Source organism: Salmo salar, chromosome 12 (assembly GCF_965601325.2).
Source record: "Salmo salar chromosome 12, fSalSal1, whole genome shotgun sequence".
NCBI classification, from domain to species: domain Eukaryota; kingdom Metazoa; phylum Chordata; class Actinopteri; order Salmoniformes; family Salmonidae; genus Salmo; species Salmo salar.
Window position 1 is genome coordinate 88,678,058 of NC_138302.1, and position 12,503 is coordinate 88,690,560.

Here is a 12,503-nt window from a genome sequence, read left to right on the forward strand (position 1 = left end):
ACATAATGTCCTAGGAGTGTCATCTGATGAAGATCATCAAAGGTTAGTGCTGCATTTAGCTGTGGTTTGGGTTTTTGTGACATATATGCTTGCTTTGAAAATGGCTGTGTGATTATTTTTGGCTGGGTACTCTCCTGACATAATCTAATGTTTTGCTTTCACTGTAAAGCCTTTTTGAAATCGGACAATGTGGTTGGATTAACGAGAGTCTTATCTTTCAAATGGTGTAAAATAGTCATATGTTTGAGAAATTGAAGTTATAGCATTTTTAAGGTTTTTGTATTTCGCGCCACGCTCTACCATTGGATATTGGTGAGGCGTTCCGCTAGCGGAACGTCGAGATGCAAGAGGATAACAAAGCCATCACCTACAGAGATGGACCTGGAGAAGAGTCCCCTAAGCAAGCTGGTCCTTGGGCTCTGTTCACATACAGAAACGGACCTCACAGAGCCCCAGGACAGCAACACAATTAGACAGAGAGTACACAGTGGCAGAATACCTGACCACTGTGATTGACCCAAAATTAAGGAAAGCTTTGACTATGTACAGACTCAGTGAGCATAGCCTTGCTATTGAGAAAGGTTGCCGTAGGCGAAGAGAAGACAGGCTACAGTATGTGCACACTGCACACAAAATGAGGTGAAAACTGAGCTGCACTTCCTAACCTCCTGCCAAATGTATGACCATATTAAAGAAAAATATATCCCTCAGATTACACAGACCAACAAAGAATTCTAAAACAAATCAAATTTTGATTATTGGGTGAAATACCACAGTGTGCCATCACACCAGCAAGATTTGTGACCTGTTGCCACAAGAAAAGTGCAACCAGTGAAGAACAAACACCACTGTAAATACAACCCATATTCATGTTTATTTATTTTCCCTTTTTTGCACAATGCACAATGCTACAACATTGTATATCGACATAATATGACATTTGAAATGTCTTTATTCTTTTGGAACTTGTGTGAGTGTAATATTTACTGTTCACTTTTAATTTCACTTTACTTTATCAATTTCACTTGCTTTGGCATTGTAAACATACACTACCGTTCAAAAGATTGGGGTCACTTAGAAATGTCCTTGTTTTTGAAAGAAAAATCACATTTACTGTCCATTAAAATGACATCAAATTGATCCGAAATACAGTGTAGACATTGTTAATGTTGTAAATGACTATTGTAGCTGGAAACAGCTGATTGTAACGTCTGCTTCCAACTCACACTCTCATACACGTAGATCCCCTGAACGCTGCTCACTTTCCAGCCCACACTCTCACTCACATAGATCCCCTGTTACATCTGCTCCTGCCCCGCCCTCTAGTGCTCATCCAGTGTCTCCTTGACTTGCCGCCACTGCCACTCCCTCTCCCTCTCTCTCTGTGTGTGTGTGATTTTGTGGGTGGAGACAGGTGTGCGGGAGTCAGCAGATCCCCACCAGCTGCAACCTGTTCCATAATCAAGACCTCTACAAATACTCAGTCCTGCCACTGCCAGATCGTAATCTCTGCCCAGTCAGTCCATGGTTCTAGCCGTTTGTTCCTGTTGTGCCTGTTTTCCTCTGCCTGACGCTATTTTCCTCTCCGCTACAGTTCTGCCCGCTCTGACTCTTGTCACTGATTCCAGTCCAACGTCTTGTCAGTCTGCTACTCTGTCCTGGATTCCCTACTCTACGCTCCCTTGGATTCCCCTCCTGACCTGCTTACCCTGTCCCCACACCTCTCGCTCCAGCCTCCGCACCTGGTTTCCAGCAACCCGCCTGAGCTTCCCCTGGCCTGCACTCAATCTTGCCCCGTGTTTCAATAAATACCTTGGTTACCTCATCCCAGTCTCCTCGTCTGAGTCTGCTCTTGGGTTCACCTGTTCCGCTCCGCATGACATCCCCTGAACGCAGCCCCATCTTTGTGAGATATTGTTTGTTTTTGACACACTTCTCTTCGGAGCTCTATTTTTCCCGTCATTTACTCCTCCCGTGTATGATAGTTTTTGCCTGCCTCATTAACGATGCCTTTTGCCTAACGGCGCCTTTTTCTTTGGTCACAGCCTCCTTACTAATGAATATGTTTATCTTTAATACTACAATATCATTACATTGACCTGAAGCATACAATGTTTCAGACAGCTTTTTCTCCATCTGGATTTGGTAGCTCTTTGTAATAGTTTAGATATGAACCCACCCTATCCAACTACTACTCTAGATGCATGTAGTATTATACTATGGCATTGTTGAATACTCATTTCTGATTGGCTTGAAGAGCATTCTAGAGTGTGCATTATCAGCCTACCTTCCACAAAATTGAGGCTGCATGATTTTCCAAGGCCAGCGATGCAAGCGCAATCCAGCCGTCTCTAATGATCCTTTGTTGGATACAAGTGCCCAAGCAGAGTGGTAAGAGCTGCTTGATTGGCTGAGCTGAACATCGGCCTTCAAAAATACCAATCCTTTTCCCTCCTCCCGGTGAAGCCATTTGTGTGTGTTCCAAAATGTATTTATTTAACCTTTATTTAACTAGACAAGTCAGTTAAGAACAAAATCTTATTTACAATGACGGCCTACCAACAGCCAAAGGCCTCCTGCAGGGACGGGGGCTGGGATTAAAAAAACAAATACAATATAAATATAGGACAAAACACACATCACAACAAGAGACACAACACTACATAAAGAGAGACCTAAGGCAGCAAAACATGACAACACAGCATGGTAGCAACACAACATGACAACAACATGGTAGCAACACAACATGGTAGAAGCACAAAAACATGGTGCAAAAAAGCCAACAAATGTGAGCGATGTTTTTGTTAAGATGTGTTAATGATGCACGTTATTTAATTATTAGCTAGCCACTGCTCTAGGATAATTCGTTAGCATTGACAGAATTAGAAAAAATGGAAACACCAGCACAATCGTGTTTGAATGGAACTGGGTCAAGTGGGCGGTGCTACATAAGGCGAATAACGCACGGTATATTTGCACCGTACAATTCAATGGCTATGGTTCATTCTTACGTTACATGTTTGAGCCGCTTTTGAAAGCAACAGTCTAATTGAAAACATTATTGGCATTGTTGAATTGGATTTTCATAATAGCAAGCTAGGACGGATGGTTTAGTTAGTTAAACTAGCAAGTCTGTTTGGTTACCAAGGCAACTAGATACTGTCCTATCTAGTAAACTTGCTAGCTACTTCAGTGGATGTTGAACACATTTCTAGTGGCAAAGGTGTTAAATTATAGCCATGGTATAAAAGGGAAGTCAGCTCGTGGCTCTATGCGTTCTCTGGAAAATAATGCAACTCCATGGAAGGTTAGAACCTACCTTCCACGTTGTTCATTATTTTCCATAGAACGCAAAGCCTCTTGTTGATTATCCCTTGCTTATATAATGGGTGGGTCTAATCCTGGATGCTGATTGGTTAAATTACCACTGGCTAAGGCTATGACGTTGAAATGCGTATTCACTATTGCATCTGACTGCGCAATCCACTGGCTCATCAGCCCAGCCAGGTCATTTTTAAATCTCCACTGTAAAAAACATCTACACATTATCTCCTATTTCTTTTAGACTAGCATTTGGTTTTCAACAGCGGAGATTTGTCTCTCGGACATTTGCAACATTGTTTCAATATTGAATTTCCAACTCCAACTGTCCCATAGTAATAAAAGTGTCGGGACGAGACAGACAGGCTGAATGCTTTTCTCAGCCAGTCAAAATAATGAATCAGCATAATTTTTATGGACATATACGAGGAAATGTCAATAGAAAAACACAAAATGCAGTTTGCTGTCATTCCAGCTTAAGTTTGAAGTGATATTGTTAGCTGTGTAGTTAGCTATCTCTTCGGAACAGTGGCCTGGCGAGAGAGCAAGTTTTTTATGCCAGGTGAAATCGCACATCATTAGCTCAATGTTATGAAAACAACTAGAAAACAGCATAAACAATTGCAAATGCAGCTACTTTGTTATTCTTGCTGCGCTGTTTGACGTGACTGTGTTAGCCGAAGTTGGCTAGCTAGCAAGCAAGGGATAAGAACGTTGTCAGCCATCATGGCAACGGAACATTTAGAACAAACGACTGGGTCACGTCTATAGATTTAGAGCAAGAATACTTAACGACTGGGCCACATGTCTGGAAACCGAACCAATAGAACGATCGACCAGCCGGCTTGGGTAGCAACCCTTGATTTGTGTTGGGACTATACTGTATCTCGTGGAAGGAAGGATTAAAAAAAATAGGAAAATATGCCAATCATTATTTGAATATGTTACTAACCCATTGTATAAAAGTGATAATGGCCTTGAAGCCGGTGATGGGAGGATATATTGAAGTGGTTTGCTAACACCCTTGCCAATATATCCTCCAAACACCAGCTTCTCTGGCATTATAACTTCATTAAATGACAGACACGAGGCAACCAATTGAAAGTTGAAGGTTAGATTTAGTTTTATTCTCTTGCCTGTAAGCCTGTTTATCATTGCTCCACTATGGAGCCTGTAGTGTTGAACTGCTGAACACCAAAAGTGAGACACGACAGACTAGAAGATGAGAGGTGTGCCTAACTAGCTGACAGGTCAGGGTTGTGTTCGGAGAAGCAGGTAGCCTGGCGTTTTAGAGTAACCGAAAGGTCGCTGGTTCAAATCCCTGAGCTGACTAGGAGAAAAATATGCCGATGTGCCCTTGAGCAAGTCACTTAACCTATGTTTCTCTGGGTAAGAGCGTCTGCTAAATGACTAAAATGGATCCAGTGTCTTGTCATGATACAGTTGTACACCAAACGACGAGAGCTCCTGTACGTGACCGGCATGGGAATAGCCTGTCTCTGAACACGTTTATTCTTTAGCGAGAAGAACGGCAGATCAATGCCAGGATGCTATCTTCTGAAGAAATTATTTCAGTTTTTGTCGTTTTGGGTCTGCTCTAGAAAATGATTTCATGTTCATGCAAAAATATTGCTGCCACCTCTCCTGTGAACATGTGTTTCTTTTATAGTCCCTCATAGCCGGAAGAGGAGGAGGTGGTGGAGGAGGAGGTGGAGGATGATGAAGAGGTGGTGGAGGTGGATGAGGCGGAGGATGATGAGGAGGGAGTGGGGAAGGAAGAGGAGGTGGTGGTGGTGGTGGAGGAGGAGGCTTAGGAAGAGGAGAGGAAAAGAAAGAATGGTATAATTAAGTAATAAGGCCTGAGTTGGTGTGGTATATGGCCAATATACCACGGCTAAGGGCTGTTCTTATGCGCGACCCAGAGCAGAGTGCCTGGATACAGCCCTTAGCCGTGGTATATTGGCCATATATCACAAACCCCCCCAGGTGCCTTATTGCTATTATAAACTGGTTATCAACGTAATTAGAGCAGTGAAAATAAATATTTTGTCATACACGTGGTATATGGTCTGATATACCATGGCTGTCAGACAATCAGCATTCAGGGCTCGAACCATTCAGTTTATAATGAGAGTTAGCTGCCTTTCCTCTGTTCACATTCAGAGCTGGAAATGACATGAGTTAATCAAAACAAAACTATCCGTGGAAAGTGGGGTAGGAGCAGAGAGGAGAGAGAGGAGGAGGATAGAGAGGAGGAGAGAGGAGGAGCAGAGAGGAGGAGGATAGAGAGGAGGAGAGAGGAGGAGCAGAGAATAGAGAGGAGGACAGAGAGGAGGAGCAGAGAGGAGGATAGAGAGGAGGATGAAGAGGAGGAGAGAGAGGAGGATGAAGAGGAGGAGAGAGAAGGATAAAGAGGAGAGAGTGGATTAGAGGAGGACAGAGAGGAGGAGCAGAGAGGAGAGAGAGGAGGAGGAAGAGGAGGATGAAGAGGAGGGGAGAGAGGAGGAGGAGAGAGGAGGAGGAGAGAGGAGGAGAGAGAGGAGGAGGAGAGAGAGGAGGAGCAGAGAGGAGGGTGAGAGAGGAGGAGAGAGATGAGGATGAAGAGGAGGATGAAGAGGAGGAGAAAGAGGAGGAGAGAGAGAAGGAGAAAGAGGAGGAGAGAATGGATAAGAGGAGGAGAGAGGAGGATAGAGAAGAGGACAGAGTAGAGGACAGAGAGGAGGATAGAGAGGAGGATGAAGAGGAGGAGAGAGAAGGATAAAGAGGAGAGAGTGGATTAGAGGAGGAGCAGAGAGGAGGAGCAGAGAGGAGGAGGAGAGAGAGGAGGACAGAGAAGAGGACAGAGTAGAGGACAGAGAGGAGGATAGACAAGAGGAGAGAGACGGACAGCAGATGAACCGTCACCTGTAGAGCTCAAGCAGCAGAGTTCGATCAGAACCATTAAATCATTGTACTGGACGCAAAACAGTTTGCGGAGCAAGATAGAGAGAAAAAGTGTGAAAAGGAATGAGACAATGTGAGCAGTGTATGATCTGTATGAATAAGGTCCTCCTCCCATTTCTCCTGTTAAACATGCAGAAATCTATTAGCTGTATTGTTCATTAGAATAGTGCCTGTCAAACTCAATTCATATCTATAATGGCTCTGCCAATTTCAAACATAATTGTTTGTTTTTGAAAACCTCTCAGCAGTGTGTATGGAAGTTTCATCACATCACAAGTTTAACGCAGACAGTGACTCATTTGATTACTCGCTCACTCTTTCTTTCTCTTTCTGTCCCTCTTTCACACGAGCAAGCATGCACACGTACACACAATCACACACACAGACACACAGCTATTCACCACCTGTGTGAGTCATGTTAGTGCCCCTTGGCTTTGTAAATGCTAATAATAACTGTCCTTCCTCTTTAGAAAGACGTCTTCCTGAAGAGATCTGTTGTGAACATAACGTTATTGTACATCTCAATGATGCTAGTCCCTGTTGTTGGTCTGATGTCATGTGTCCTATTGTGTTTTTTCTGACAGATCCTGCTGGTAATTACAGGCAGAAGTCGGTGGTGAGCGATATCTGTTACCAGACAGAGATCTCCAGCCTCATGGACTTTGGGACTCCAGACTCCTCGCTCGACAAAGGTAGGGTGTTGCCTTGGAAATACGGGGCGTTGCCTTGGTGACGGAAGGAAGTGTGTGCATGGTGATTTGTGCCAGGAGTTGAGACTGAGACAAAGACCTGTCAGCATGTCAGATGGGTGGACACAGACAGGAGCAATGGCCTGTCTGTCTGTCTGTCTGTCTGTCTGTCTGTCTGTCTGTCTGTCTGTCTGTCTGTCTGTCTGTCTGTCTGTCTGTCTGTCTGTCTGTCTGTCTGTCTGTCTGTCTGTCTGTCTGTCTGTCTGTCTGTCTGTCTGTCTACGGGTGCAAAGGCTTTATTGCCGACTGTTAGATACTATAATCAAATGGCTGTAATATACAGACAGTATACAGCACACAGGGTTAATGATCTGCTTGGCATTGTACTGTATACACCCAATTCTGTGCTGGGCTCAGACACAATACAAAGAAACATTGATAGGAGAGCTGAATGGGGTGAGAGGGGCAGATGTAACCTCTTTACATTCTATTGTTGTAGCATCTGAATAGAGAAGAGTACTATTGATGTTCATCTTTGTTGTGTTGTGGTTTTGACCATTTTCTGCTCTAATCAGTCTTCATTTTGAGGTAAATGGCATCTAATTTTCCTCCTAAAGAACTTTCTGAATATAGGCTCTCTCTCTTAGTTGTGATCTGGATGATCAGTAATGATACTGGCCACTGAGGAGGATCGTCATAAAGAGTATTGATCACCTAAAGCTTATTGGTCAATCTATAAGTCTTGTGGGCATTTCATTTTCTCCTACTTAATGATACCCATTATTCTTTATCATGCTGCCAGAAAGCCAGAAGAGTGTCCCCCACAATTGTAATTGTAATCATTTCATTGAATACTGCCCCTTCAAGCAGCAGAAGTACACTCTCAGGTCATTAAATGAGCCTCATGACATTTCAATCAGCCCTGGACAGAGGTAGTATCTCTCTGTCACTCCTTCTTCTCTCACTCCTTCCTTCCCTCCCTTCTTCCCCTCCCAGGGCAATTATTAATATCTTAATGCCTGTCTTTCTCAGCTCTCCATCAACACTCTCATGTGCTTATAATGCAGAGTGACCAATCATCTGGTGCAGCTGGAGGACAGGGGGGGCAGAGAAAGAGAGAGGGGGGGTGAAAGAGAAAGGGAAAGACATAGGGGGAGAGGGAGAGAAATGGAGGGAGAGAGAAAGGGAGAGAGAATAAGATAGGGAAGAGAAAGAGAGGGAGGGAGGGGGTGCAGGAGAGAGAGGGAGAGCCCCACCCTCTTCAACATATATATCAACAAATTGGTGAGGGCTCGAGAACAGTCTGCAGCACCCGGCCTCACCCTACTAGAATCTGAAATCAAATGTCTACTGTTTGCTGATGATCTGGTGCTTCTGTCATCAACAAAGGAGGGCCTACAGCAGAACCTAGATGTTCTGCACAGATTCTTTCAGACCTGGGCCCTGACAGTAAGTCTCAGTAAGTCAAAAATAATGGTGTTCCAAAAAAGGTCCAGTTGCCAGGACTATAAATACAAATTCTATCTAGACACCATTACCCTAGAGCACACAAAAAAACGATACATACCTCGGCCTAAACATCAGCGTCACAGATAACTTCCACAAAGCTGTGAACGATCTGAGAGACAAGGCAAGGAGGGCCTTCTATGCCATCAAAAGGAACATAAAATTTGGCATACCAAGTAGGATCTGGCAAAAAATATTGGAATCAGTTATAGAACCCATTGCCCTTTATGGTTGTGAGGTCTGGGGTCTGCTCACCAACCAATAATTCACAAAATGGGGCAAACACCAAATTGAGACTCTGCATACAGAATTTAGCAAAAATATCCTCCATGTACAACGTAAAACACCAAATAATGCATGCAGAGCAGAATTAGGTCGAAACCAGCTAATTACCAAAATCCAGCTGGTAAATTCTACAACCACCTAAAAGGAAGCGATTCCCAAACCTTCCATAACAAAGTCATCACCTACAGAGATGGACCTGGAGAATAGTCCCCTAAGCAAGCTGGTCTTGGGGCTCTGTTCACAAACAAAAACGGGCCCCATAAAGCCCCAGGACAGCAATACAATTAGACCCAAACAAATCATGAGAAAACAAAAAGAGAATTACTTGGCACATTGGAAAGAATGAACAAAAAACAGAGCAAACTAGAATGTTATTTGGCCCTAAACAGTGAGTGCACAGCGGCAGAATATCTGACCACTGTGATTGACCCAAAATGAATCTCTTAAGGATCGGACCCTTTTTTTCAATTTTCGCCTAAAATGACATACCCAAGTCTAACTGCCTGTAGCTCAGGACCTGAAGTAAGGATAGGCATATTGTTGATACCATTTGATAGGAAACACTTTGAAGTTTGTGGAAATGTGAATTGAATGTAGGAGAATATAACTGTCACGCCCTGACCATAGAGAGCCATTGTTTCTCTATGGTGTAGTAGGTCAGGGCGTGACTAGGGGGTGATCTAGTATATCTATGTCTATGTTGTGTTCTAGTTTCTTTTTCTATGTTGGTGTTTTGTATGATTCCCAATTAGTCAGCTGGTAATCATTGTCTCTAATTGGGGATCATATTTAAGTAGTTATTTTTCCCACCTGTGTTTGTGGGATCTTGTTTCTGTGTAGTTGCCTATGAGCACTGCTTGAGCTTCATGTAACGGCTATTCTTTGTAGTTTTGTGCGTTTCACTTTAATAAAATATGTGGAACCCAGACCACACTGCACGTTGGTCCGCTCATTACGACGATCATGACAATAACACATTAGATCTGGTAAAAGATAATACAAAGAAAAAACCAACCGTATTTTGTATTTTTTTTTTACCATCATCTTTGAAATGCAAGAGAAAGGTCATAATGAATTATTCTAGCCCAGGCGCAATTCAGACTTTGGCACCTAGATAGCAGCACTCTATGTGCAAAGTTTTAGAGTGATCCAGTGAAGCATTGCATATCTATTCAAAATGTTGTATCAAGACTGGCCAAATGTGCCTAATTGGTTTATTCATACATTTTCAAGGTCATAATTGTGCACTCTCCTCAAACAATACTGTCAGCGTATGCGCTACTGGTGTTGAAGTCAGGTGCAGGAGAACAGAGAGTTGTGATCAGGCGCACACTTTATTCGGCAAAAGTAACCAACGGGGGGGGGGGGGTGATTTAGGAATCTCTGACTTCAGCAGTCTAATGGCTTGGGGGTAGAAGCTGTTAAGGAGCCTTTTGGTCTGAGACTTGGCGCTCCGGTACCGCTTGCTGTGCGGTAGCAGAGAAAACAGTCTATAACTTGGTTGACTAGAGTCTCTGACACCACCTATTACAGTACAGTTGAAGTCGGAAATTTACATACACTTATGTTGGAGTCATTAAAACTCATTTTTCAACGACTCCACAAATTTCTTGTTAACAAACTATAGTTCTGGCAAGTCGGTTAGGACATCTACTTTGTGCATGACACAAGTCATTTTTCCAACAATTGTTTACAGACAGATTATTTCACTTATAATTCACTGTATCACAGTTCCAGTGGGTCAGAAGTTTACATAGACTAAAATGACTGTGCCTTTATACAACTTGGAAAATTCCAGAAAATGATGTCATGGCTTTAGAAGCTTCTGATAGGCTAATTGACATCATTTGAGTCAATTGGAGGTGTACCTGTGGATGTATTTCAATGTCTCCCTTCAAACTCAGTGCCTCTTTGTTTGACATCATGGGAAAATCTAAAGAAATCAGCCAAGACCTGAGAAAAAAATGGTAGACCTCCACAAGTCTGGTTCATCCTTGGGAGCAATTTCCAAACGCCTGAAGGTCCCACGTTCATCTGTACAAACAATAGTACGCAAGTATAACCACCATGGGACCACGCAGGCGTCATACCGCTCAGGAAGGAGACACGTTCTGTTTCCTAGAGATGAACGTACTTTGGTGGAAAAAGTGCAAATCAATCCCAGAACAACAGCAAAGGACCTTGTGAAGATGCTGGAGGAAACAGGTACAAAAGTCTCTATATCCACAGTAAAACGAGTCCTATATCGACATAACCTGAAAGGCCGCTCAGGAAGGAAGAAGCCATTGCGCCAAAACCGCCATAAAAAAGGCAGACTACGGTTTGCAACTGCACATGGGGACAAAGATCATACTTTTTTGGAGAAATGTCCTCTGGTCTGATGAAACAAAAATAGAACTGTTTGGCCATAATGACCATCGTTATATCTCAAACTTGTAGAGAATTTGAAAAAGTGTGTGCGAGAAAGGAGGCCTACAAACCTGACTCAGCTACACTAGCTCTGTCAAGAGGAATTGGCCAAAATTCACCCAACTTATTGTGGGAAGCTTGTGGAAGGCTACCTGAAACGTTTGACCCAAGTTAAACAATTGAAAGGCAATGCTATCAAATACTAATTGAGTGTATGTAAACTTCTGACCCACTGGGAATGTGATGATGGAAATAAAAGCTGAAATAAATAATTCTATCTACTATTATTCTGACATTTCACGTTCTTAAAATGAAGTGGTGATCCTAACTGACCTAAGACAGGGAATTTTTACTAGGATTAAATGTCAGGAATTGTGAAAAACTGAGTTTAAATGTATTTCGCTAAGCTGTATGTAAACCTCCGACTTCAACTGTATGTAGGTCCTGGATGGCAGGAAGCTTGGCCCCAGTGATGTACTGGGTCATTCGCACTACCCTCTGTAGCTCCTTACAGTCAGATGTTGAGCAGTTGTCATACCAAGCGGTGATGCATCCAGTCAGGATGCTCTCGATGGTGCAGCTGTAAATCCTTTTGAGAATCTGGGGGCCCATGTCAAATCTTTTCAGTCTCCTTTGTTGTGCCCTCTTCACGACTGTCTTGGTATGTTTGGACCATGATAGTTTGTTGGTGATGTAGACACCAAGGAACTTGAAACTCTCGACCCGCTCCACTACAGCCCTGTCGATGTTAATGGGGGCCTGTTCGGCCCGCCTTTTCCTGTAGTCCACGATCAATGTGTTTAGTTATGACATCAGGGATAGCTGTATGAGGGGTGAAAATACAGGATGGAGCACTGAGAGTATGACGACAAAAGAGCAGTATCATGAGAAGGGTAACTGTGAGTAAAAATATCAGTCAATTGATTCCAGCTACACTGAAACCAAGGCTGAAACAAGTAAACTCTTGTCACACTCACAACCCTGAATGGGCGTTAGATGAATGAGAATGACACATGACTGTGATTCTTAAGCAGTCAGTGAATCAGCCAGCCAGTCAGCCAGCCAGCCAGCCAGTCAGTCAGTGATTGACAGATCCATTGCATCAGTTGACAAGCATCTGGCTAAAATGTGTGTGATGTTTGGGCCATGTTGAGAGATGAAACACACATTGGAGCATCATCCACTGACAAGCAGGATGGATGGCATACTTGTGCTAATTACTACAATAGCAATAGGTGACACACTCTCTCCCACACATAAGTCTAAATATGCACATATGTATTCTATATTTGAGACATAATTATTCTGTACAGGCTTAGCACTAGAAAATAACACAATATTAGGTTTGTG

General features: G+C 43.1%; 1 protein-coding gene across 1 annotated transcript in view; it reads left to right on the forward strand.

The window, feature by feature from the left end:
* Window positions 1–12,503, forward strand: part of LOC106565964 (kazrin) — a 465,997-nt gene that overhangs the window by 389,672 nt on the left and 63,822 nt on the right. The window contains exon 4 of the mRNA XM_014133666.3: window positions 6,849–6,956. Within this exon, the coding sequence (XP_013989141.2) occupies window positions 6,849–6,956 (108 nt within the window). The remainder of the gene's footprint in view (window positions 1–6,848; window positions 6,957–12,503) is intronic.